The sequence below is a fragment of the Pelodiscus sinensis genome, chromosome 2, assembly GCF_052426305.1.
Source record: "Pelodiscus sinensis isolate ZL-2025 chromosome 2, ASM5242630v1, whole genome shotgun sequence".
Lineage (NCBI taxonomy): Eukaryota > Metazoa > Chordata > Testudines > Trionychidae > Pelodiscus > Pelodiscus sinensis.
This window is the reverse complement of record NC_143053.1, coordinates 141,024,550-141,051,931: the sequence shown is the minus strand read 5'-3', so window position 1 is coordinate 141,051,931 and position 27,382 is coordinate 141,024,550. Positions and strand designations below refer to the sequence as shown.

At 41.4% G+C, this 27,382-nt stretch overlaps 1 protein-coding gene across 1 annotated transcript in view; it reads right to left on the bottom strand.

The window, feature by feature from the left end:
• Positions 1 to 565: 565 nt before the first annotated feature.
• NSUN2 (NOP2/Sun RNA methyltransferase 2) overlaps positions 566 to 27,382 on the bottom strand; it is a 43,180-nt gene continuing 16,363 nt past the window's right edge. The window contains exons 9-19 of the mRNA XM_075921501.2: positions 23,991 to 24,121; positions 21,840 to 21,913; positions 17,901 to 18,031; positions 16,863 to 16,959; positions 13,962 to 14,137; positions 10,256 to 10,348; positions 8,339 to 8,474; positions 6,673 to 6,753; positions 4,424 to 4,562; positions 3,182 to 3,221; positions 566 to 1,147 (exon numbers count right to left, since the gene is read on the bottom strand). Coding sequence (XP_075777616.2) covers positions 748 to 1,147; positions 3,182 to 3,221; positions 4,424 to 4,562; positions 6,673 to 6,753; positions 8,339 to 8,474; positions 10,256 to 10,348; positions 13,962 to 14,137; positions 16,863 to 16,959; positions 17,901 to 18,031; positions 21,840 to 21,913; positions 23,991 to 24,121 — 1,498 coding nt within the window. The 3' untranslated portion in view covers positions 566 to 747. The remainder of the gene's footprint in view (positions 1,148 to 3,181; positions 3,222 to 4,423; positions 4,563 to 6,672; positions 6,754 to 8,338; positions 8,475 to 10,255; positions 10,349 to 13,961; positions 14,138 to 16,862; positions 16,960 to 17,900; positions 18,032 to 21,839; positions 21,914 to 23,990; positions 24,122 to 27,382) is intronic.

Genomic DNA, 27,382 nt, shown 5'->3' with positions numbered 1-27,382 from the left:
GAAGCCTGGTGGGCATCAGAAAGAGACTGCTGCAGTTTTCCCAGCTGGGCACATGATAAATAGCATTGCTATAAGGTGTTCACCCAAGACCTGGAAATGTACAAAGACATTTACTGGCTCTCAAACTTGAGAAATTGCCTCTCTAGGACTTTTTCACATACTGATCACTCAATGTACAAATATATGTTCTTTATTTTCTATTGAGACTTCTTCACACTTTGAATGTATTTAGTAACAAGTATAATTTTTCTGGCAACTGTACTACTTGGTATATCTGTCTGGTATATTTTATACATTTACAATAGTCTATTTAGCAACATTTACTACAAAGGAAAATTACTTATCTCATAATTATGCTTCTCTGAAAACATCATGCATTTTGCATGGAAACCTATTGATCTTCTTTTAAAAATGATCCTACTAAGACAAGCTCAGGTTATACAGATTTTAAATATGAATTATTTAATCTCTACACACCAGGTGTTAGAATTTACTGGTGCACAGTCCACTGCCAGCAACAGACATTACCAACTATATGGAGTTAAATGGGAAGAACAGGACAGACTCACTGGGGAAGATTTTTTATTTAAAAAATAAAACAAGAAGAAACGTCAGTAAAAGAATACCTCACACCAACATTTCAACTTCCCCCAAGAAACTGAAGCAGTTTTAAAAGTGTATTTAGATGCCAAAAACAAGTCTAGATTACATTTTATGAAAATACCACCAAAGTAATGGATAGAAAACTCAATCTTTCACACTACTAAGGTCAGTAATGTCTCTGTTTTCAGCATTTTCACTGGAAGGCCGGGAACTTTCCATTGTAGTCTCTGGTTCTAAAACACTGCTTTTCACAAGCTCATGAATAGGTTCTTCATCCACTTCTGCCTCCATTGTTGTGGCTAATTCATTGTGATCCTCAGCTCTATGTTCCATGTCCATCTCTTCCTCCATCTGCTTTGTGTTGTCCTGATCTCCTTCCTCCATTTTACTGTCAAAATCCTCCTCTTTCCTCTTTGCTTTAAACACTTCAACTCCCATCATCCTCAGGTAATGAAGTCTCTCATTCTTGGGCACAAATGCACGAAGTGAGGTCTTTCCATGCCAGCCACACAGAACAATAGGACACTGAAGAGTATCAGGTATGCTATTAAAAATTAGTTGTTTGATAAAAATTAATTTACGCAATCTTGAGAATTCATGTCTACAGAAATATTTTAATTTAATAGCTTTACATGTGGTTTCAACGGAGCAAGCCAACAGTATTATGTATTTTACTTTTAAAGCGGTATCTAATTCAGCACTGTTTAAACACTGATAAGGACAAGTCAACATTACTAACTGTGAGAGGAACATACAGGCAACACGAGCAATAACTATAAACATTTATTTCATAGATTCATGAAGTTTAAGGCCAACAGATACACTTAGGAAGTTAGACTAGATCAAATAGTAACAGGCCATTACATTTCACCTAATTAACCAGTACTGAGCCTAATAACCTGTGCTGACTAAATTATGCCTTCCAGAAAGGTATCCACTCTTGATCTGAAAAAATGGAATTGGAGAATCTCTCTCACTAACCACAGGAAGAAAGTGCCAAGAAAAATCAGCTTCCCTATTTAAAGCTTTATTTCTAATTTTCATTTGTCTGGCTTCATTTTCCAATCACTGGTTTCTGTTACACCCTTCTCTCCTACACCTAAAAGCCCTAAGTACTCAGTTTTCTTTCCCCATGAAGGTACAATGCAATATAATCAAGTCACCTCGCAATCTTCTGCTAACCAAAACTGACTGAACTCTGTAAAGCATTTTCTTAAGTCCTTGAATTTTTTTTTCTTTTCTGTACCCTCCCCAATTTTCCAACATTTTTTTCAGTTTCCTTACACAATAGCAATGAAGGGACGAATTTTTAAATCCTGGGATTCTTTCCTTAAATGGAAAAGACTGACAGAATCCACAAATTAAAGTTAAACTAGATATACAAAAGGATGCAAAAATTATATACCCATCCAACTTGCCATTAGCAAACAGGTTTCCTATTAAGCTATCCATTTCTCCATCATTTAAGCCTTAATTTAAAATAAAAATGTCTGGTTCTTAAAGTTTCAAAGGTAATTTTCTCAACGTGAACTATATGACAGCTGTTACCTTCCTCAGTCAACTGAGAACTCCAATACCTCAACTTCTGATCAGAGTCTTATGATTTTCACTCTTTTATTCAAAACTCTGCAGGCAGCAGTGGAACTGGTAAAAAACCATGTAAGTTTCACTATGGAGCGGTGCTCTACAAAGCTATTAGCAGCCACAGAGGTAAGCACAGTAATTGAAAAAGGGAAAGGAGGAACCAAAAAACCTAAGACCATAAGAAGGAATTGGAACTGTGTGTTAGATGAGCTCTCCTATTTGCTATTTCTCTTCACCTTACCGGTGGGAACCCATCCACATTTTTCTTTATTACTTGAGGCTAGTTGGCTTAGTCTTTGAGTTAATAAGTATATGTCAAGCCTTGCATTTACAATCAGAACTCTGACAACAGTGAAGGTGAAGTGCAAACCTGCTTAGCCTCTAATCGGCAATGGCTTCTTAGAAATGTACATCTAGACATAAGCTTACAAGAATGGCCTCCAAAACTGCACCCATTTAGAATCCTAACTGTGCAATCACATTTACAAATCATTTTGATTAGTAAATAGGTACTATAAGAAGCATCAAGCTGCACCTACAATCCTGAAGGACAGGTTCAGGATCAAACAAAAACAGGGGCCCTTAACATCAATGGTGACTGAATATTAACAAATAAACAATACTGCTTGACCACATTCTAGGAGATTCAGCGTTAGCTGTTTTACATAAGACATGCTAATGTCATATTTGTGAATAATTTTCATGCTGAAATACCACCTAAGATGGAGTGATGTAGCACTTGGCTGTTGCTAGGCATAATCACTAAAATACTTGAAGACTATGTTTCTTATTAGTAAATGCAGTGAAAAATAGTTCACAGCAAATATTTTCATTTCCAGAGAGGTACAAATGCTTTAAACTTACGCTGAAATTCAAGATAAATACCCATGGTAATGAGTTACATGCTTTTGTTTCTATATTCACATGTATTTCTCTTGTACCTTTTCTGAGTGAGGATAAGTGAAAAAAATGTTTTAGAAAAGCATCTGTTTACCTGGGATCTGGTTCATACTTCAAGACAATGCTCCCCATAGCTAAAAAAGAAAGATTAGGTACATTTACTTGGAAATACTTGTGATTCCAAAATGTTATGAGAGCAAAATGTGTATAGTTGTACAGCAATCAGAATGACCTCGTTCAAAAATTGCACGATTGCTATGTGTAGCAATACAATAAAACGATTATAAAACTGTATAGATTTTTATTCCAGTTTCATATTTCAGATGGAAAAAAAAGAATCTTGAACAAGCCTTCTCCCCTCCCCCCCCCAAAAAAAATCCCAACCACCACCACTCTCATAGGAACAAACATGTGCCTGAATTCTAGAACAAACATTTATCTCTACAGGAAATATCCAAAAAATAAAGCAGAAGTCAGAACACATTAAATAAACAAACAGGGCAGAGGGCTGACCAAAAGAAAAGTTAGTGGTTTGGAAGAAAGCTTTTGTGCCTACATTTTATCTTAAAGGGATGGCATCAGGCATACAGATACCATCATGAGGAGTATGGATGCAATATTGTATAAAACCAAATTTCTGTCTGGATTTTTAATACCTAGACTACTAACACTGCAAGAGTTTAACAAAAAATATTTTTCTTTTGCTTTACCACGTACATTTGAGAGAACCATGCTTACGCTGTTTCGCTTGCATTGTCAGTGTCCTGTTTGTAAGGATTTTTCATGGAGAGAAAAAGGTCCAGAGTGGCATTTTTCCTACTTGTTTAGATAAAATATTAGTAGATGTAATCAAGATATGGCCAATGTCATAAAACTAATGAAGGTGTTTTAAAGACACCTGCATGGGTTAGGAACAGCTTCCATTGAAATATATGCAGGAACAGAAGTAGGCAGAGTTAAGAAATTTCGCTAATCCAAAGTTCTTGCTGGATTCACGATTTGTGGGAATCCCAGACCTGATGACTCTTCTGGTTCTATAAAGGGCAAGCTCTATGCAAGAGACCAGGCTGTCTGGGTCATGCAGGTTTACAAAGCTTAGTCTAGTAAGCTTCCAGACTTGGGGCCAGATATAGACAAGCCTTTCCAGAGTCTGTGGCTCCAGCAACATTAGAATGTCTATATTAACTATTGCACTATGGATGGCTAAGAAAACATGCTAACATCGCTGGATGTTCGATTTTCCATTTATTTGAATGGATAACTCATTGCAGAGTTCTCAAGTTCTACAGATGCAAAATAGTGTTCCATTTTGCCATAATAAAAACAGAAAGCTTACCCAACTCCTTGACCCGTTTGTGTGTTTCACTGCTAAATTTACTTAAGAATGGATTCTCTTGAGTTAGCAGCACTTTAACATCTTCTATGCACACATTTATAATCCTTGCATTAATGAATGGATACAGTGTATATATACCCTGGAGGTAAAAAAATACAATCAATCAGTTTAAAGATGCAATCTCTGCATGTGGTAATATATAAAAGACAGGTATCCATTTATCAGATTATTGATAACATTATATAATTGCAAAAAGTCTTGTGCAAATCATGTAAATATCTTTACAAAAGCGATGATTTGCTAAATCTCATAATACTGTTTGTTTGCACATATTATCTTTCTATCTGCTTTATATTTGTATCACAAACTTGAATTGTTCCTTCGTGACACTTTCAGACAGATTTTCATTAACACTGCTCGCCTCTGTGCTGATTGCCCATCCACCAGCTAAGAGGCCACAGAAGGGATTCAACTCCCTCAGCAAGTTTTTCCTTCACCTCAGACAGCATAGAGCCACTGGCTGTCCTATCATTCAGCAGAGCACGTAAGGACACGTGGTAAGGGTATTTAACCCTGGACTCCATTTGAGTGTAAATTTCTGCATCTGTGCTGTGAATTATAAATTGCAGCTGTGAAATTGCTGCTTCATCATCATTCCTGCTTCATTTCTCAGAAGTGTAACTTTCTACAATGGAAGCTTTGAACAAAGGACTGAATGACTCAAGCTTTTGGGCCTGATCCAGAAATCAACTTTTGCAAACTAGCATAATTATCTCCTCTGCTACGATCCCGATCTACAAACTCTACAATCACTTGCAATATATATGATTCCTCTGATCACAGAACTATTCCCCTTTTTTATTATAAAATCTTCAGTTTCAACTAAAGGAACTGGCTTCAGTCTAAGTATTTAGCATAACCAGCAGAAATGGACAGACCTTTGGGGTAGGAAGAACTTCATATGTGATTAATCTGATTTTCAGTAACCTCTCACCATGAAGACCAGACGTCTGTGTGGTGGTAAGTGCTGGATGCCTAAGGGGACTGTGTTGTTAGCTTCTGTAGCATCACGCTGGTTAACCAGAAGCTCATTATGTTACTGGTTTGGTAAAAGCAACGTCAGAATAACCACCAGTATTAGGAGTTTCTGTCCTATTTTTAATCAGTCTGTCATGAGGTTGGCATTTTCAGCTGTATCTGACACCAGCCAATGTCTGTAGGGGAGTCTGGACTACCCTGCCTTGGCAATAAATGTGATGTCTGTCTTGGCCACAGTGTGGATTTCTGGCCTGTCTCAAGTCTAGTGTGACAAAGCATGCAGGCATGGCTTGGGTTAATAGGGAAACTGAGTCAGAAAGTGTTTTGCATAAGAATTCAGATTAAGTATGTTACGCAAGACCACATCAAGAAAACACAGGGCTTATTTCTGATAAGCAAAAAGTACAGATGCAGTCATAAAGCTGTCAACTATGCACATGGCAGCAACATCCTGAGCAGCAGGATGTACCCCAAATAGGGGCATTGGGCATTTTACGTATCCTACACAATACGTAATCAATTGATAAATATTATTAGAACAACCAAGTCTCACTTTGCTAAAAATCGGGCTAAATAAAAACAATCAATGGGAGAGAATGGGCAGGACTGACCCATATGTCCTGCTCGATGTAACTAGAAGGAATAAGGTCCTTCACACTTGTGGCCCAGTGCATGGCGTTCCAATGCACGGTAAAAAATGGAACCACAACCTCCTGCGTGGCACTGTAGGTAGCATATAGGTGAAGTGTAAGTGAATTAGGCTTTATTACTGTATACAGTAGATCTTTTAGTAATTGCTTTTGCATTGCTTTGTGCTGTATTAATTGCTTTAGAATTTACAGTATTTAAGGTTTAAATTGTATAGTAATTGTTCCTAAGGCTTGTAAAACTTAAACAACTGTATTAACTGCTTAAAGCTTGCAATAAATAAGAAAGTGGTTAAGTAGCCCTGGAATGGACTGCTTTCCCTTGGATCTAAAATAAATCAAACCTCATGACAGTGTCCTACTGCTTTCTGACAAAAGATTAAATTTTAAAAAAGCTCTGAATAGTCACATCAGAATGCAATCCATTTGTTTAATGCACTTTAAAATACCATATTTGGAGGCTGCACTTCATAATGTGCCACACTTATATTCAGGATACAGCAGGTATTAAAGGAAATATTAATAGAGATCCCAAGATATGAAAGCACAGTGCTTTGCAATTACCTCTTGTGCTAGTCTGAAGGCACAGCCGAACTGTTCACCATCACTGTTGCGAGACCAGACTTTTATCCCCGTATTAATAACCTGTCAAAGTAAAATATCAATGAAGTTTTAAAGAAAAAACAAGTTTAAGAGTTAGGGAGCTCATCTAGAAACTGCTTAAATGCAAACAAGGCTCAAAAAGAGGAAGTTATGTGTCCGATCCCAGGGTGCTGTGTACATTACCATTCTGTTACTATGCTGGGACAGATCCAGTATCAAGGTTTGAGACAAAGATATACAGTAGCTGGTACAGATAGCAGCAGCAATCTTGGCACCTTAAAGCACTGCCACAAACGGGCTGTCTCCAACTAACAACTCTGATGGTTGGAACTGAAGGAAGCAGAGCTGAGAAGTGCAGTGTCCATGCTGAGGGAAGCTTTCCGCTTGGTGCTGGAAAAACAGACACCAGCAGCTCCAAGATTTTAGAGGCTCTCTGAGATCTGAAGGGACATGAAGTAATTTTAGAAGCAGATCTCTTTGAAGAGCAAGAAAGGGGGGAATCCCTTTTAGGAGCATCTTAGAAGACAACCGAGCTACATGCTACTTTACAGGAATAGGGGTTTTCTGCCATCTGCCAGAGTCACACACACACCGCTTAGGCCACAGTAGGAAGGTTTTTAGCTGACAACTGTTCCAGATTGGAAGAATCCTACTTCCCCTTCAGGGTCTGAGGCAGGTTACACTGATTTTTCTAACAGAAGAAGTTTTAGCCTGCTTTCTTTGTATTTGGAAGACCTTTTCATAAGGGACTTACAATCCTTACATTTTCCCCTAAGTCGTCCTTCAGTCAGGCAGTAAAAACAATTTGGAGTATTGCCATTAAGGGGCAAAACTGCCTCACGTGAAAAGCACAGTTTTAGTCAGATATGAGGAAACTTCCCTACCAGGAAAAACAAAAAACAAACTAAAAACCGAACAGATCAATTGCAATATACCCTAAATACCAACAGCTGAACTATTACAGGTAAACTAATATATGAGTTGACAAGATGGGATGCTGTCATCTGGTTCTAACAGTGAAAGGAAATGAGGGCTGGTTAGTTGCTCCACCTTCTTCTGTTCCCTCAGGCAATGTCTACACTACAGGGTTTTGCCTGCAGAGAGTATGCTAATGAAGCACTCATTTGTCGTGCTGTCATTAGCATATTCTCTGTCCGAGGCTTTTTGCACAAAAACAAGCAGTGTAGATGGATCCGTTTTGCACAAAAACTCCTTTTTGCATAAGATCTGTATGACTCCTTTTTTGAGGAATTGTATTTGTATTGCAAAGGTTGGAAGGGCTTCTGGAAAGTTCAGTTTGACTGGGATGGGTACCAGAAGTTTCAAGAAGGTTCAATCTTAAGCCACTGGCGTGCAAACATGGACATTCAACTGGGTGGAGTTGCTCCTGCCGTTGCCTATTATATCGCCAAGTACGTTGCTAAATGTGAAACTATGAGTCTGGAAAGAAACCTCAGAGACACTATTGCTCAAATCAGAGAGGAGGAAAGCAATATTTCTCAAAAGTTGTTTAAAATATGCATGGCAATGTTAAATCTCATAGACTCATAGATTTTAAGGTCAGAAGGGACCATTATGATCATCTTGGAGTTGTTATTAATTGAGAGTCCAAAAATAAGAATCATACCTTCATTCTCTCACTGTTATTTAGCAATACATTCCTTAGTTCCTTAGAAACCATGTACAGCTGCCTCTTCTTTCCTTCTTGAGTTCGCGTTAGTAAATTCATCTTGGGGAATGAAGGATCCAATGCATAAAACTTCCTATGGTCATAAAAAATTATGTTTTGTTTGCCCAAGTTCAATATTGAATAAATGACAAATTATTAACTAATGCATGGCTTTCCCAAACTTTTTGACACCAGGGACCAGTAAATCCATTCATGAGCTTTTGGAAGACTGGTAACTTTATTTGCATATTTGCATATTCATTAAGAAAATAATGAATATGCAAATAAAATTGTTTCTGGTCCTCCCATAGCCCCCAGTGCTAACTTTAGCCCACAGAAAAGTCAGTCAGGGCCACACAAGTGAGATACAAAAACACAACCCCTCCAAACACCTCAAACTTCACTAATGTGGCCCCAACTGTGCTTGTGGGTGCTGGGACAGAGTTCTGGGGAAGAGTGCCAATGAGTGCTGGGACAGGGTGCTTGTGTGGGTCTGGGGGGGAGGGGACAGGGACCGATACCTGGGGATCCTGTAGCTGCCAAGGCCCAGGAAGTGCGTGGGGTGCTCCACCGTCCCCCAAACAGTGGCGCGGTACCTGACACGCTGGTCCGTTGCACGCCTGATGCCTTCCTGCATAGGGGGAGGGGTAGTGTCCTGGACCACGCCAGCCCCAACCGCTTGGGCAGCACGTGCCTTGCTCCTCTACTCCCCATGGCAGCATGCACCACCCAAGCAGGTGCAGTCCTGGCTCCCCACCCACTTCCCCACGCGCAGGAAGGCAGAAGGGGAACAAAGTCCCCAGTGCACAATGATCCGGCATTTTAGGTACCGCGCCAGTTGTTGGGGCAGGGGCACAGCAGCCTGCACACTGCCAGGACCTGGTGCGCAGCTGCAGAACTGCCTCCCGACCCCGCAGGAAGCCCGTGCTACTTCTGTGGTCTCTGGAGGTAGCATCAGCATGGCTTGCATCTTGGGGGTAGCAAGGTGGGCTCTCTCGCAAAAAATTTTCTGAGGCCCGGTATTTTTTTCCCCATGGACCGGTACCGGGCCGTAGCCCACAGTTTGGGAAACGCTGGACGAACCTATTTCCTACAATACCCTTCTGACTCATCTTTCATCTTAGTAGATAGTTTGGCTTCAGATTATATGAGGTTACATGCTCTCCACAGAATCATAGCATTGTAAAGGATTCACAATTAAAAAAATACATTTTAAAAATAAAGTTGAAATTTCCATGATCGATGCCGTCTCTGCAATCTGAATATATTTGTAAGCTTAATTCAATTTTCATTCTTACTGTTATTTCTATTTAAAAGGAAGAATTATAGTTTTGAGTATGTTAATCTAAAAATTAAGAAAAACTTGTTCTATGTATAAGCAATAATCCAGATCCTCCCTTCCCTCTAAGAAATACTACTAGACCTATTCACTGTGAAACTGATCTTGAATTATTTTGAAACTTTAAAAACAAATAGTCCTGTGGCACCATGGAGACTGAAAAATATATAGCATCATGAGCTTTTATGGGTAAAACTCACTTCATCAGGTGAGTTGGAGTGGAAATAACAAAAATCAATATATTACAGCAGAAGTAATATCTGTCAATTGTAGGGTCCATGTTAATGAGACTAATTAAGTGGGCTGGATGTGTCCCATTCATAGCTTTTGATATGAAAATGTGGATGTTAAAAGCAGGAGAAATTAGCTTTGTAATGTGCCAGCCAGTTAATGTCTTTATCCATGCCCATCCACGAATTTGACACTGTTACCCTGGGATTGATTTGCTCTTTGTTTTTAAAGTTACAGACTAACACAGCTATCCCTCTGAGACTTTGAAACTTATTACAAAATAAAAGGACAGAATTTCTCCTTACTCAATGGGCAGAAACAATGGATCATCTTCAGAAAGGAATACAAACGGATCTTCTTTAAATCCAAACAGCTTCATTTTTTTAGAAGGTGGTGGTCTAAAAGCAAATTCATGTAAATACTTTGTTAAACCCGGCATATATATGCTTATTCTGCACATTTTTCAATGCTTCACCTAGCATTCAATACTCTTCTACAATTTAACCACTGAAAACTCATAGATGGAAATGGCAGAAGGGAAATATGTGGCAGCAGGAAGATGAATCATGATGAGAAGTTTCCTTAGATATACTTGGGAAGGCAGGTGGAAGAAAAGGAAAAGAGAAGAGGGTCAGGAGAGGGAACAGTTTTAACTCCTGAAAGTAGTGCTACCATTCTTAGTAAGGGAGAGAGAAAAAATGGACTCTGGAGGAACCAGAAGAGTTAATTGCTTCCATACTACTATGCTAGGTGATTCATGTCAGTGCAGATAAGAGGTTGATGAAGTGAAAGTGGAAATCAAACACTATATGTTTAATGTGATATAAACCTTTGCTTGCACAGCTGGCACATTGAAAAGGGTTTAAAATACAAGTTGTACTCCAAAACCCAGCACTCTCTGGTCTGGTAATATCCCTTGTCCAACAGGACCATGGATGCTCCTGAGCCAGGAGCCTAAGGGCAGGACCACCAATTGGGGCTGGGGCAATAGGGTCAGCAGCCCAGCTGGGGACAATGTGAGACTGGAACCAGAGCACCACAGGACTGGAGCCCTCCAGCAGTTCCCGGGTGCAAGACACTGTGGCTGCAACCCCATATTAGTGCAGAACCGGAGCCCCACAGCAGTCCTCTGGAGCATGGGGTTGGGGCCGGAGCCCTGCAGCAGCTCCCTGGAGCACAGGACCAGAGCCCTATGGCAGGAGCCGGAGCCTCAGCTACCCAGGAAGCCAGCAGCAGCTGGGTAAGCAGCCCAGCCAGATTGGGGGTGGAGAGGTGAGGCAGGGTGCCTGCTGGGGCAGTCTGCCAGCAGCAGGCAATGGTTTGGGGAGCTGGTAGAAGGAGACCTCCCCTGGTCTGGCAAGTTCTCTCATTAGGCCCCTGAAGGTGCCAGAACAGGGAGATCCGCCTGTACCCATAAAATATTTTTGAAGCCTCACAAATGATTCCATAAACCATAGAAACCTTAAGAGTTGAGTGGTATCATTTCTTGCCTATCCATAATCAAGCTTGTGACTTCACTAGTGAAACCCTTTTCTATCCTCATTCTTAGATCTCCTCTTCTAATTAGGGATGTTAAATTTAATCAACTAATTGACTAGTTGATGGAATTTCCATCAACTAGTTGATAAGCGGGGGAGCCACAGCAGGGTTAGCTCCCGACCCCTGGGAGCTAATCCTGCTGCAGCTCTGCCTTTTCGATGTATTAGGAGCCAGCAGGCTCTTAAAGGCTCTGTCTACATTAGCGGGTTCTTGCACAAGAACGGCCGTTCTTCCGCAGAGCGTCCACACTGCCCACCCGCACTTGTGCAAGTAGATTTACAGTATGGCGTTGGAAGAGAGGGCTTCTTGCGCAAGAGCTACGCTCTTTTCTAATCGGTGTAAGCCCTCTTGCGCAAGAAGGCAAAGTGGACGTGGAGCAGGAGTTTCTTGCACAAGAAAGCCCTATGGCTAAAATGGCCATCAGAGCATTCTTGCGCAAGAGAGCATCCACACTGGATGTCCTTGCGCAAAAGCACATGGCAGTGTGGACGTGTTCTCGTGCAAGAGTTCTTGGGCAGGAACTCTTGCACAAGATGTTCTTACGCAAGAACCAGCCAGTGTAGACATAGCCCGTATGTTTAAAAGGCTGAAGAGCAGCGTGGGGGAGCCAGCATGAGCCGGGACAGCTGATTCCCAGCTTGCGCCAGGTCCCTCACGCTGTGCACCAGCCTTTTAAATGTATTAAAAGCCTGACAGCTCTTAATAATACATTTTAAAAGCAGAGGCGCAGCCTCTAAGACTGGGTGCAAGCCAGGAAGCAGCTGATTCCCGGCTTGCGCTCAGTCCCTGCTAACCCTCTATCTCCCTTGTTCCCTGTGGAGCCAGTGCTGGGGGGAACCGGCACTAGTCCTGCTTCCCCCCTTGCTGCCTCTTATAAAGGCAGCGGGGGGAAGACGGAGGGAGCTGGGGGGCGTGGCAGGGGAAGCGACTAGCTGAGGGACAAGTTAACTATCCAATAAGCATAAGCTTATCGGCTAATCGACTAGTCGCTTTACATCTCTACTTCTAATGATGCCGTCTCTGCCTAAAACTCCACTTCCATTCCAATGCACCTCAGACCTAGTCTCTTCATTTAAATTCCTTGTTTAAAATAATTTATTAAAAATACTCAAATACCATGTCTATATGCAAAAAGCCATCACTACTCCACTAATTAAAAAGGTATTCTAAGTGAGCTCTCCCTTGTGGGCTGCCCAGTTCTTCAGACCGATTTTTTTTGAGCATTCAGACAGTAAGATTATCACAACTGGAACTGTGCCACTCACTGAGTCTTGTACAGCAAAAAAACATATTGCTGACAATGTGTTTGTATGCTCTTTAAATGTCTTTAGCACCAACCTAAGGACAGGAGCAAGGGAACTAGACAAAACAGAAACAAATGTACGGAAAGTGCAATTTGTATTCCATTAGATCTTTTTTCAAATTAGACATATGCTTTAAGAACTAAACAGAACTGGAGTTCTACACAGGCCATGGGGATCTTGCGTTAGACCAGCAGTTGAAAACCCTTCAAAGATGATGATCTTTTTTTTGTTTTGGTCTTTGACCAAAATATTTCAAGAGCTATGTCATACACAAACCTAGCTGTACACATACACAAAGATAGTAAGTATACAGCAAACAACCAACAAATTCTGACAAACAAAATAGGTGATGGGATAAACTTCTATTTAGATTGTTATTAAAACGACAGTTTAACTACATTTTGTTGTCAACAGGACATTACACAGTGACCCATTCCCTGTCACATTTAATTAACTGCTTATTATCTTTACATTAAATTATGTTTAAAATTGGTTTGAACAAAGTAAGAATTTACCAACTAATTATAATTGAACAAACTCAAGTTATTACTACTCACCAATACTTTTAATATGATTTCTGCTGTTAAGAGATCTTTCAAAAACTGTACTGGGAGGCGGCAAGGGGTGCAAAGCTCATGGAAGCACTGGGTGCAGGAGTGGGCTCCAAGCTGGGGCAGAGTGCTGGGATGCAGAAGAGGTCATGGGGTATTGACTCTAGGAGGGAGCTGAGGTGCTACCTCCCACCGGACAGTACTTACCAGGAGTGGCTTCCAATAGGCAGTATAGTGAGACTAAGCAGTATTCCTGCCTGCCCAGGCCCCATGCTGCTCCCGGAACATGCCCCTGTGTATGAGGGGCCCATGACTGTACGCTGCCCCTCTCACCACCTCCTCAGCTCCCACTGGCCACAGTTCACCATTCTCTGCTAATGGGAGTTGCAGGGGCAGTGCTTGGAGGCAGGAGCATCACACCAAGACACCCTCCCCCTCCTGGGACCATGAAAGTTACTCCCAAGAGCATCATGGGACCCAGGCAGGCAGGGTGATCACAATCAGCTGGGAGAATCCCCAAAGAGCCGCAAGGGTAAAGCCAAAGAATTGCATGCAGCTCGCCAACATTAGACACTGAGCAGTTAGGAAGCAAGGACTGCTTAGATGTACTCTCTTACCCGCACACTCCTTCTTTCTTGCTTTGCTCACACCCTACATTCAGCAAGTGCTGAGTTTCCTTAGTCTCCTCATCCTTAGTAGCTGGTGATTCTTCAACAGATTCTACAGAGCCATCATCTATGGCAGTTGCAGTCACTGAAATTTCTCCTGTTCTCTGTGGTAACTTGCGCTGAAGCTGTTTCAGATAATTATGAAGAAAATATTTTACACAACTGTTGTAATAAAATATCTGTTATCCCTAAATGAACATTCTCAGCTTTCACTAACTTTCAAAGTTACATGTATTTGATTTTTATGCACCACATTATAACAGAGCGAGCACTCTGATACAGTTAAGTTTATGACCAGCTTTCATTTAAACCTCAACTTTTCTAAGTTCTCTTCAGCAGTGTTCCCCCTAAGCTACGGACCAGCAGCACAGCTTCACAGGTGATGAATCAGCCCCGCCCAGTCAGGGGCTCAGGGCTCCATGCACTGAGCTCACTGACTGGGCAGAGCTGATTAATCACCTGTGAAGCTGAGCTGCTGCACAGCTTAGAGGGAGTACTGCTCTATAATGGACACATTTGCTTAGGTTGCCTTGAAATTCAGTGTGCTCTTTGGAGGAGAGAGACTGTTATTGGTCCAAATTTTGGGTCATTTATTAAGTTGTGTGAGTGTGTGTCTATTTTGAGAAATGTAATCTGAGTACAGTAGGCACTAAAATTTCTTCTGAAAAGAAAAAAAACACTCTTGAGAAGGCTTATTTGGAAGGGAGGGACACTGGGAGTATAAGAACAGATAATAGGGGGAAAGGGCTCTGGGTCTCCATTGAGAAAGAGAAATTGGAGGGAGGATGCTCTAGTAAGGATAGGGTAGAAATTAAGGGAAAGTGGAAAAGGAGAACACAAGAGTAGCTGGAAAATATTAGGAATACCAGAGACTGGGAAGTAGACATGTCAGCGCTCACATTTCCCTATAAGTGTGTATGCTGGTATATATGAAAGCCCTACCTTTCAGCAGGAAGCTGAACCCCACTACTCCCTGGGAATGGAGCCAGCAGCCATTTCACTCCTACTCCCAGGGAGCCCCCTGCCACTCTATGCTGCTGCCTTTAAAAACCGGCTTCCCGCGCAGACCGGCCCTGCCTGCCACCCTGTGCTGCTGTTTCTGATTCAGAGACAGCAGCACAGGGTGGCAGCAGTCCATGTCCGTGGGGGTCCAAGCTTCCCGCAAACAGGAGTATGCTCTGTGGGATTCCGGCACAGCCTCCATTCATGGGGAGCTCAGACCCCCCACAGACAGGTACTGCTGCCATGCAGCAACCATTACGGACAGAGGCTTCTTCACAGCAGCCTCCTCTGCCACCACTCTCCCTGCACTGCTGCCTCTGCAGTGGGAAACTGGCTTAAAAGCACCGACTCCTGCCTGTTCCCCTTCACCCTCTGCTCCCCCATAGGAAGCAGCACAAGAAGGGGGGCAGACAGGTCCAGAGTTGGCACGTGTGGAGAGTCTGCTTTAAAGTCATCTCCTGCACGAGTATTGACTCCCGCCTGCATCCCTCACCCTCTACAACATGGATGGGGGGGGGGGGGGGGGCGCAATGGCTTCCACCTCCCCTGCCATGCTGCCTCTTATACAGAGGCTACAAAGGTAAGGGGAAGGTGTGCAGAAATGTATGTAGTTGACAGGATTAACCAATAAGCCTCCTTTTATCGGTTAATCATGTAGTCATCTAAATACTGACATCCTTATTGACAAGCTAACTGATTGACTACACAAAGTAAAACAACAAACAGAAAAGTAATCTTATTTTTTTTCAGATACAGCCTCTCCCCAACTTACAAGCCAGTTACGGACCAAACAATTGGTCGTAACTCAATTTGTTCGTAAGTCAGACCCCACAGAGTTACACACGACCACGCTGCTCGTAAGCATGGATTGCGTTCATAACTCAGGGTCCATCATTTACAACAGCTTCAGTCATAAATGCGAACGGTTGTAAGTTGACCATTCGCAACTTGGGGACCGGCTGTATAGCAATTTTAGGGTACGTCTAGACTACATGGCTGTCGACGGAGCCATGTAAAATAGTTTACTCAGCATAGTCAATGAAGTGGGGATTTAAATAATCCCCGCTGCATTAAAATAAAAATGGCCGCCACACTGTGCCGACAATCAGCTGATCCAGCACAGTGCAGCAGTCTAGATGTGGCACAGTCGACAAGGGAAGCCTTTGTCCACCACTCCGCTATGCCTTGGAAATGCTTCGCTTGTCGACTGTGCCATGTCTAGATTGCCGCGCCGTGCCGGATCAGCTGATCGTCGGCACAGTGTGGCGACCATTTTCATTTTAACAAAGCGGGGATTATTTAAATCCCTGCTTCACTGACTAAGGCGAGTAAACTATTATACATAGCTCCATCGACGGAGCCATGTAGTCTAGACGTACCCTTAGGTATTACTTCTAACAATAGAAAGAAAATTTACATATAAATGTGATTTGGGTTGATGAAGTACCTTTAATATAGCACATTGCTAACATGACCACACACCCCTTTCTCTCTTTCTCTCACAAAAATCTCGTAAAGAAGGGCGTTTCATTTCTGTATCTTGGAAAGGTAATTCTAGCATTCTAGTTTCTGGAATATTTGTATAAGTAAGTTTCACACTGGAAGGGATTCCACACGTGTTTAATATACAACTAGAAACAGTTACGGTTTATACAAATTCATATTTTATTTACATCACATTAAAAAACTGAACTTGTGATGAACTTAAAAAAATACTTAACAGATGGGCATGAAAGACAACTACTTTTGCTAACTGTGGTTTTTCCAATAATACTCTAATCTAAAAATTTTAGGAAAGCTTCCAAAACACAATAGATGATATTACTGCTCTTCAAAAAGGAACATTACCTTCGGTTGGCGTTTATTCCATGGCATTGGAGATTTTTTTATTAATACAGCCACAAAGAAACCTCCTGTGTTCTGGTGATGTGGCAATATTCTAAGACTGGAGAGGGGGAAAGTACTCGGTCAATACCAGCAATTGGGTTTTTTATAAAATACTGAAAGAAATATGCTCACATTTACATTAGTGTAAATTATGTATCTGTTAAAATTAGGAAGATGAAATCAAGTTAGAAACAAAGTCTAAATGAAATATTCTAACTTCCACTGTGAACTACATCAGTTGCAAAATATCCTTAGTTTTATATTGGACTAAAAACTTTAGCTATGATAAAACCTGAATTTCAAATTCTTGGTGTTTTTTAATAGAATATTCACTAAGAAAGGCTTTCTGATTTGTATACAACTGGTTAACTGTACTATTTTAAAATAAAAAGTTCTAACCATAATGCGTAGCTGTTATACAGCATTGACCATGCCCTGTATACACAATGGGCTCGTCTACACTGGCCCCTTTTCCGGAAGGGGCATGTAAATTTCACTTCGAAGTAGGAATAAGAGCCTCCGGAAAAGGGCACTTTTTCCGGAGGATCGGGGCCAGTGTAGACGCTCTTTTCCGGCTTTTTTAAAAGCCGGAAAAAAGCGGCGGACATTTTTATTTAAATGCCGCGGGGGATATTTAAATCCCCCGCGCATTTCCCTACTACGACTCATGAAATTTACATGCCCCTTCCGGAAAAGGGGCCAGTGTAGACGTAGCCTTATTGTATATGAAGCCAGAATTTGTCCTTATGTTCTCATCATATAGTAGAATTTTCCTTGAAATCAACCTATAATTACCTCTTACTACCTTATTTTAGGGTTCTAATCATATTATTCAGTTACCAATGCTTATAATGAACACTGTAGCCTAGCCACTTAAATTCTGATCTAGCTCAATATTCATTCCTAACATTTATTTGTCACTGCAAAGTATCTTTCCGCCATCATAAAATCCAGACATCAAGTTTCCCTGTCACTTTAAACCACTCTGGAAAAACTTACCAACGCTCCAGATTCAGTGCTTTTAGTTTTTCTTCATCTTCTATTGGGAACATAGTGGGACGAATTTGGGTCTGCCTGTTAGCAGGCACGTCCTTCCAGGATTCAAACCACTGTCCATCTTTTAACATTACCTGAATGGGAAATGGGACAATGGTGTTTCAGCCTGCAATTCTGCATTGGGAAACAATTAAAAACTGCCGTACCAAGATTACTAGTGCCAGTTGTCCACTTAGAATTAAAATTTGATGTTAAGTTACTTGTTAACATGCAAATGGAACAGATACACAGTCACATCAAAAAGGCAGGAAATGCAAAATCCCTATAGGAATCTTAACTGGTAATGTTATAGTCTGAGTAAATTTGTACGTCTATTAGTGCAAAATTATCAAGTCAACATTTTTATAAGAATGGTAACATTTTCCTGACTCGTATGATTATTTTCAGACAAAAAGGTGTAGCACTAATCTGCTGAATTTACTGCATATTTGTACTTCTGACAATATCAAAAGCGATGGAAAGACAATGAAACAATAGAATGAAACCATACCTACATTGTGTGCATAGAGTATTGATGGTTTTATATTACTCTGTTATAACAGAAGTAATAATAGCTTGTACTAAATTTCAGTCACACTTAAAGAATTGTCAAGATTATCACATGAAGTTTCAACTTACAAAATTCTGACATTTTTTAATTAGCTTTGTACAAAACCTGTTTTTCTTGAAGATATACTTTATACCAGCAGTTCCCAATCTTTTCCAGATGGGGACCCATTTTGACAATTCAGGAAAACTTGGTGACCCAAGGTAATTCAAAAACAGGAGGAGAAGGGGCAGAGCCAGGGGAGACACTTGGTGACCCTTTTGAAATATAATGGTGGGCCATATTTGGGTCACGACCCATAGGTTGGGAAACCCTGCTTTATACAAATTATAGGACTCAGTGCAAGAGTACTTCGATGAAATTCTGTGGTGTTACATAAGAGGTCAGACGGGATGGATCTACTGGTCCCTTCCCGTCTTCACTCTATGAAAACATTTATCACACCACATTTTCATTCTCGGGTCCACATCCTAACTTCACCATGATGGGGTCTCCTTCAGCGTGGTGTTCTGACATAATCAGAAAGAAAATAGCCATGGAAATACTAAGGAATGCCTACATACATCACAGCAAAAATAGCATATGGGGACTTCTGCTGAACTTCATAACTTTGGCCTGAGAGAGTTCTATACATATTGGTGTATTGGAATTGTAAAGCGTATCTTTGAATAAGATATGTTCTCTTCCCTGGAATAATGATCAGCTAACTTAAAAGCCATCACAAAGATTGTAATTTTGAAGAATGCTGGTTACACCTTTGGGAAAAAAACAAGCATTAATTTTCCCAAATTTTTACCACTGAAACGCTTACATACAATGAAAACCAGGAATTTAATAGAAGTCTTGTAGTTAATCTTTACTGCTGTTTTCACAACATGCAAACACACTAACATAAGGCTTAACACACATTCTCAAGTAGAAGACACGGGTTCCAGAGAAGTAAATCTGCCAGTATGTCTCTGCATGGTGTTTGTGTTTTATTCTGAATATACATCTTAATGTTTTGAGGAAGATTTTTTATCCCACGACCAACTTTTAGCATAAATTATCACAGAAATGCAGTGTATCAGTTAACATTATTTTTAGACATTGTGTGTCCTGCCTGGAGCAGTGTGTGTGTAAACCCTATATTTTTGTCCATTTAAAAAGTAAAGCATGAATTCCACTCAAGCAAAGGCTTTTCACTTTGTGCTTTGCTATCTGAGTACAACAATGGATGCTACTTGAAATCCTTTCCATTTATTGTCAAGCTGGAGATTCCTAAAACAAATGGAATCGTGCTCCCCACCCACATTCTACCCATAAATACATTTAATTTGTTAGGATCCTTTGAGGTAAATACTAAAACAAGATGTTTGTTTTAGTATTTACTTGTTTTCTTTTCTTTCTTTTTTTTTTTTTTTTTTTTTAGCATCACCTTCATTTGTAGGTAGGTCTGTTTTGCTAATGACTCTGCAAACAGATTTTATTTCACATGAAATTTCAAAAAGTGTGTACTTAAATTGTAAGATTCCAAATACCATTCATTACCAATTTGTATTTACAATACAGGCATACATTTTAAGGTTCAGCCTTCAGTGTCAGAAGAGCAACAAACTTAAAGCAACCTGCTACGTTTGCTTTCTGCTGAAAGAGTATTTCCGTAAGTCTGAAGGACCTTCCACTTCTTGACCATTTTTCATAAATATTCAGTCAGCTACAGAGTCTCAAGGACAGGTGACTTGCTGGAGTGTTCCAGCAGCTAAAAATGAATGGTAAAGGAGCAAGGTGGCTTCTTTTGACAGATTGTAACTTTTTAGCATTATCAACAAAATGGAATATTTTTAGCTCAATTTTAGAACTCTCTAAATTCCTGCCTGATTTTACACCCAAATTTATAAGGTCTGGAGCCTTTTTCTGCAGTAAAAGCAGCAGCCAGAGTGAGAAAAAGCACCCATGAGAGAAGATGGAGAGTCACATCCTCACTTCCCATACAAACTGCACCAAAACAATGTAGTATTGGGTTGTTGATTCCTGTCCTAATGGTACCCACCATCACCAGATGAAGAAATGAGCTTAAAATGTTTAAAGAAAACGTCATTTGGTAACATTCTGTCTAGAAAGAACCCCCTTATCAACTGTTGTGATTCTGAAATCTATACTTCTCCACTGTTTGGCATTTATGGTCCCTACTTCTCTGGTCCTTATCTTTGTGGTTTCTGTTATTTAATTGTTCCTGTCTGTTACATAACTAATTTAGCAAAATGTATCTCAATTAAGGTGGTGGGGTACGATTGGTTAAAAAATTATTTTGTTGCACTTTAGCTTGAAATGACTGGTTATAGCAGGAGTGGGAAACTATGACCTGCAGACATGTTCAGCCTATCACACCTTTAAATCCAGCCCTCAAACTTCCATCAAGGAGCAGGGCTGGGGACCTGTGCCACTCCACTTGGCTTCTAGAAGCAGCAGCAGCAGCATGTCCCCCTTCTGATTTGTACATAGGGGCAGCTAAGGGACTCCAGGAACCATGAACAATGTGAGCTGCAGGGCAGCATTTTCAGACAGGGTAGTGTACAGAGCCACCTGGCTGTGCCTCCATGTAAGAACTAGAGGGGACATGCGCTGCTGCTTCTGAGCAGTTTTTGAAATAAAAGCCAGCCAGAGCCTGCACCCAAGCCTCCCACTCCTGGCCAACGAATCCCTCAGACCCCAAGCCTGGAGCACCCTCCTATAGCCCAAGTCCTCATCCCTGGCCCCATCGCAGAACTCTCACCTCCAGCCAGCCTTCAACCCCTCATGCATCCCAGCCCCCAATTTTGTTAGTATGCATTGCCCACCATATCCATGCAGATACGTGAGCCTCATTCCAAAAAGTTTCCTTCCTCTGGGTTGACGTGTAGCTAGATACGACAAGTTTTAACTATATAAATTGGGGTCCAAAGAGAAGTTCCAGGAACAACATGCTGAACATACTGTACAGAAACTAGAGCCCTGGACAATCTAATTTTAACTGGTCATCAAGAAGTTTGTCTGCCTTTATTGGAATGGTAAGCACTGTGTGGTTAGTGTGTATTTTCTGTTTTGGTGACTGTTAACAGAAGTTAAGGATATAAGGCTCTTTCACTGATAAATGGCCACAGAGAGCCCTGAGTCCACCAGGAATGGCTGTTAACCCTGAGTCCACAGAGGAATAGAGTCTGAAGCCCAAAGGTAAGTAAAGTTGTGTCCCTTACTTCCTGAGTACCCAAAGAGAGAAGGTAGGAGGGCGAGAGCCCTAAAACTGTGTGGGTACCAAGCAATTCATCAAGACTGGGACTATGATATATATCTTTACAGAGGTATCTTCTGAGTACCTTCCATTGTTTAATCCCTGGCATCCACTTCAAGCCTGGCAACTCAGAAGAGACATCAGCTAGTTCTAAGGCACCTAGAAAGCCAAATATGCAAAAGAAATAAGTGTTCTTGAAAATATAAACTTTAGGGAAAATGCTTAGAGGTGTACTTCTAAGTATCCTTTCCTTCAAACATTGTTTTCTATAAAATTATACACCATAACAGTCCTTCAACAAACACTAATTTTCAGCAGTTAGCTGATTACTTTGTAAAGTGCTTAAAATAGCCTAAACATGAATAAAATATTTTCTATTATTCCTTTAATACCTGAATATCACTCATTCAAAAAAGATCACATTACTGTTTTTATTATTATTAAATTACTGTAACTCAAATTTGCTATAAATGAAAGAACAGAAAAAGGTTTTACTGATTTTCAGTTTATTTGCATCTGTTCATTTTGCAGCACTTTTGTTAGTTTTCTCTCCTTTGTCAATCAAGCAGCCACCCTTTCTTGCTTGCACAAGTATTCCACACAGTAAAGAGATAAAAATCTTAAAGCAGAAAAACATGATTGTAAACATCTAAAAACTAACATGGGGAATCCTTTTTTTCCAAAGCAACTCCATTTGAAGTTAATCACAACTATTAGAATAACTCCACATACAGTAAATCCCTTGATTTAAGCTTCAGTAAAGACAGACATTCAAAATTACTGGAAATAATTTTCAAATGTGCAGTTAGCTGATTCAGCCAGAAAAGTCCTTTGCTTGGAGTGGGTATAGTGTGGCTAATATAGTTTATAAAAACTGCATGGGAAAGTCTACCCATGGAATAAACACCAGAGATATCAAGTGTTTTAGTCAAGAACACAAAGGATGTCCGCAGACTCAGCAATAGAATCCAGACCTTATAACTACCAGCCCCAAGGAAGAAGCCACTAGAACATACTTGCCCATTAGATAGTGCCATTCCTTGATATTTGGTAACATCCCTCAAACAGTCCTAACGTATTTACTACCAACTACTGCTGCATCTGATTTTCTTCCCACCCTATGTTGGGGGACCAATAGAGTGTGAAAATTGGGGATGTTAAAAAACGGTCATTACTGTAGCCGCTAAAATTTTTAGTGGTTACACAGTCACACACTGGCTCCCTAGGTTTAGGCCAGCAGCCAGTGCACACTCAGCTGCCAGCTCCTCTCCTGGGGAGCTGGTTGCTGCCCCCATGCTGCAGCCTCCGATACAGAGGCAGCAGTGTGGGACAGCAGTTGCCTCCCAGGGAGCTGGTGTATGCAAGGAGCTGGCTTTTAAGTCCGTTTCCTGCATGTTCTGGTCCCTGCTTGACTCCCTGCTCCTGGGGAGCTGGCATGTAACCATTTGGGTAACTGGTTACCCATTTAAAAGGATACACTTACACCCCTAGTGAAAATTATTTTACCTACATCTTTGCTTTTTAAACAAGCTACTACCCCAATTCTGTACTCTTCCATAGCAGCCTGACAGTGCTGCCCAAGCACGTTCCCTAAAGCCAGGCTTAGCTTTATCACAAGACAATATGGGTTCCATCCAGCAAAAGCAGTCAATGGCAGCCAACTTTAAGGTGGGGTTCTGTATGGAGTACTTGTTGTGTTAAAATGGCACATCTAGGGTACGTCTAGACTACAGGCTTCTGTCGACAGAAGTTTTGTCGACAGATACTGTCGACAAAACTTCTGTTGACAAAGAGCGTCTAGACTACATTGAGTTCTGTCGACAAAGCAAGCTGCTTTGTCGACATGGTAGTGTAGACGCAAAGGACAGTTTACATTCAATAACACCTTCTGTCGACAGAAAATCTGTCGACAGAAGGTGTTATGCCTCATAAAATGAGGTTTACCAGCGTCGACAAAACTGCTGAGTTCTGTCGACGTTATGTCGACAGAACTCAGCGGTAGTGTGGACGCAGGTATAGTTTTGTCGACAAAAGTCCACTTTTGTTGACAAAACTCTGTAGTCTAGACACACCCTTAGTCTAGAGAACTTTTATTACTGACATTCACCTAAGAGGACTCTCTCATTTATACTACACTCATACTTGGCATTGTAATGTGCACATCTCCCCCATCACCATGAAACAATTTTAATGTATTATTCAGTAAATATTCAGCCAAGGTAACTCATTTCCTTACCTTCACTTTTTTCCAGAAGGGATGCTATCACAGCTTCATTCTCAACAGGATTCAATGAACATGTAGAATAGACCATCCTACCACCTTCTGCCAGCTGTTCTACACCCCGGGTTGCAATCCTTAACTGCAATCTAAAAGAAAAATGATTATCTGTAGAGTTACCATTCAGGGACCAGCAGGAGTTCCTTGTACACAACAGTCTGTTACAGCTGAAGCCTACTTGAAACCTCAGGGAAAACTTACAGACATTCTATCTATATTAAATCAGGTACTAAAACAGGACACACAACAGTGCTTTATTTCCTTACTCCTCTATTGAACGTGCCTATTACCATAATATCTGAATGTCATTTATCTTACCCACAATCCCCCTATTGTTCAGGAATTCAGGCATTAAAATTAAAAGTCTGAAAAGCACTAGCAGCAACATATACAACACAGTCTGGCTATTGTTGTACTAGAAAAAACACATATCATACAATAAAATATCCTGGACAGAGGGGTGCATCCAAAATACAATTCTGTCTCTAAAATGAATCTAATAAACTATTTTATTTCAAACACACTCTCTTAGGTATATTAAAAACCATTTAATTTTAAAAGAACTTAATCTATACTAAGCAATTTGCAATCCATAGAATTAAAAAAAAAAATTGGGAAAACACCTGCACTGTTGGAAAGTAGCATATATAAATCTGTACAACAAAAAGATAGTTCACATATAAAACCATATATACACTGAGAGATTTAGTAAAATTAATTTTTAAATAAGATTTCTATAATCTCTTTTTCTAAAAAATAGCAATTTACAAAAATAAGATTAATTTAATTACAGAATTCACATAAACCCTTTACCCACCAAACTACAGGGTTAAACTAACATCCATGTTTGATGCATTACAATAGCCAAGAACTCATACGGATTATTTGTAAGACAAGGTCAGGGCCAATCTTTTATTCATATTCATTAGGAAGATTTCACCAATATTCATATGTTATTTTTCAATGTACAAAGTGGACACTGACACTTTAGGCTTGCATGATCATTCCTGCAGCACTTGCCACATACAGTAAACTTCCGATAATCTGGCACCTTTAGGACCCAGGGGGTGCCAGATTATCAAATATGCCGGACTATCGGAAGGGGGGGCTATGAGGGGTCTAGGATGGAGTGCGGGGATGCGCCCCTCAGTTCTGCAGGACCAACCCGGGCTTCCCGGAGTCAGCCACTGGTCAATTTCAGCAGCAGCTGACTTGGGGAAGTCTGGGGCAGAGCAGCTGGGGTTCTGCCGGGTTCGTCCCGCAGCACCGAGAGGCAGTGCTAAGGGACCAACCTGGCAGCACCCCAGCCGCTCTGACCCAGACTTCCCCGAGTCAGCCACTGCTGAAACTGACTAGTGGCTGACTCCGGGAAGCCCAGGGCAGAGCTGCTCTGCCCCCGGCTTCCCTGAGTCAGTCGCTGGTCAGTTTCAGCAGTGGCTGAATCGGGAAAGCTGGGGGCAGAGCAGCTCCAATTGTCCAACTGCCCGGAGCACTTCCGGGTTCCAGATGGTGCCGGACCATCAGGAGTGCCAGACCATTGGATGCCGGACCACTGTAGTTTTACTGTAGTTGGAAAGGAGGTAAGTTGCTCACTATGCCCCCAGTGCTAGCAGCACCCTCGCAATGGATTCCATGCCTTAGCATTAGTTATTTGTATAGACCTAGCAATTTCATATTGGTCAATTTCACGGTCACAAGATTTTTAAAAGTCAATTTCAGTTTCAGATCTTTAAATCTGAAATGTCATGGCATTGTAGAAGTGGGGGTCACCAATCAAAAGAGGAGTATAAAGGGTTGCAAAGCTACTGTGGGGACAGGTTGCAAGACTGTATCCTTCCTTCTGCGTTGCTGTTGGTGGGGATTGCTGCCTTCAGAGCTGGGCTGTGAAGGCAGTACAGCCATGTTGCTTCTTATAGCCCAGGGAAGGTTGGTGGGGGTATGAACTTGGCTTCAGGAGTGGCTCCTGCAGTGGAAGTCCAATCACTCCCTAAACCCACCAGGACAAGCAGCTAGAGCCCAATGGAAAGCAGAAGCCCCGAGCTACAAAAGCTAGTTATTCTCGGGGAGATCAGATTTCTTAGTTCTCTATGCCTGCGTCTACATTGGTATGATTTTGAGCAAATACTTTTAACGGAAGAGTTTTTCCATTAAAAGTATTTGCACAAGAGCGCGTTTATACTGGCATGTGCCTTTGGGCAAAAGATTTGCTTTTGAGCAAAAGCATCCGTGCCAGCATAGATGCTCTCTTGCGCAAGAAAGCTCCGATGGCTATTTTAGCCATCGGGCTTTCTTGCGCAAGAAATTGATGTTACCTGTTTACACTGGCCTCTTGCGCAAGAACACTTGAGCAAGAGGACTAATCCCTGAGCAGGAGCGTCAGAGTATTTGCGCAAGAAGCACTGATTTCATACAGTAGAACATCAGTGTTCTTGCGCAAATACTCGCCGTCAGTGTAGACAGGCGGCAAGATTTTGCACAAAAGCGGCCGCTTTTGCGCAAAATCTTGCCAATGTAGACACAGCCTATGTGTTTTTCATGGTTGTAAACAGAAGGGCTCTAGTTATTTCAGTTTTCATAAAACTCTAAAACAATACAAATGCTACCCAAATTAGGGATGTTAAATTTAGATTAATTAGCTAATCGAATAGCCAATGGGATTTCCATCCACTATTCAATTAATCAATGAGGGAGCTTCCGCCTTTGAACTGTAGCAAGAGCCCTGGTGGACTCTTGCTACAGTTCAAAAGCAGAAACTTCGCCGGGAGCACAGGGCCAGTGGGGGACTCTGGCCACATGCTCCCTACAGGGCTTCTGCTTTTGAAATTGTACATTTCAAAGGCTGAATTGCAGTAGAACCGGTGCAAGCAGAGACTGCTTCAGTCCCCGCTCATGCTGTTTCCAACTGTCTCTCTACCTGTCCTGTCCCCCGTGGAGATGGTGCTGGGGGGAAATCGGCTTTTAAGCCAGCTCCCCCTAGCACTGGCTTTTGCTTCCTCTGATAGAGGCAGCAAGCGGAGGGGAAGCGACTAGTCACATCACTAGTTGACTATCCCATAAGCTCATGCTTATGGGATAGTCAACTAGTCGCTTACATCCCTATCCCAGATTTGGATGATTATCAGGGGAAAATACAAGGAAATTAGCTGTTTGCCAGGGAAAGGAAAGGGGACATTTCATAATTTCTATAAGACCATAAGAATGCCATACTGGGTCAGACCAAAGGTCCATCAAGACCAGTATCCTGCCTGCCAACAGTGGCCCAATACCAGATGCCCCAGAGGGAGGAATCACAACAGGTAATCCTTACATAATCCCTCCGTCACCCCACCTCCAGAGAAACAGAGGCTAGG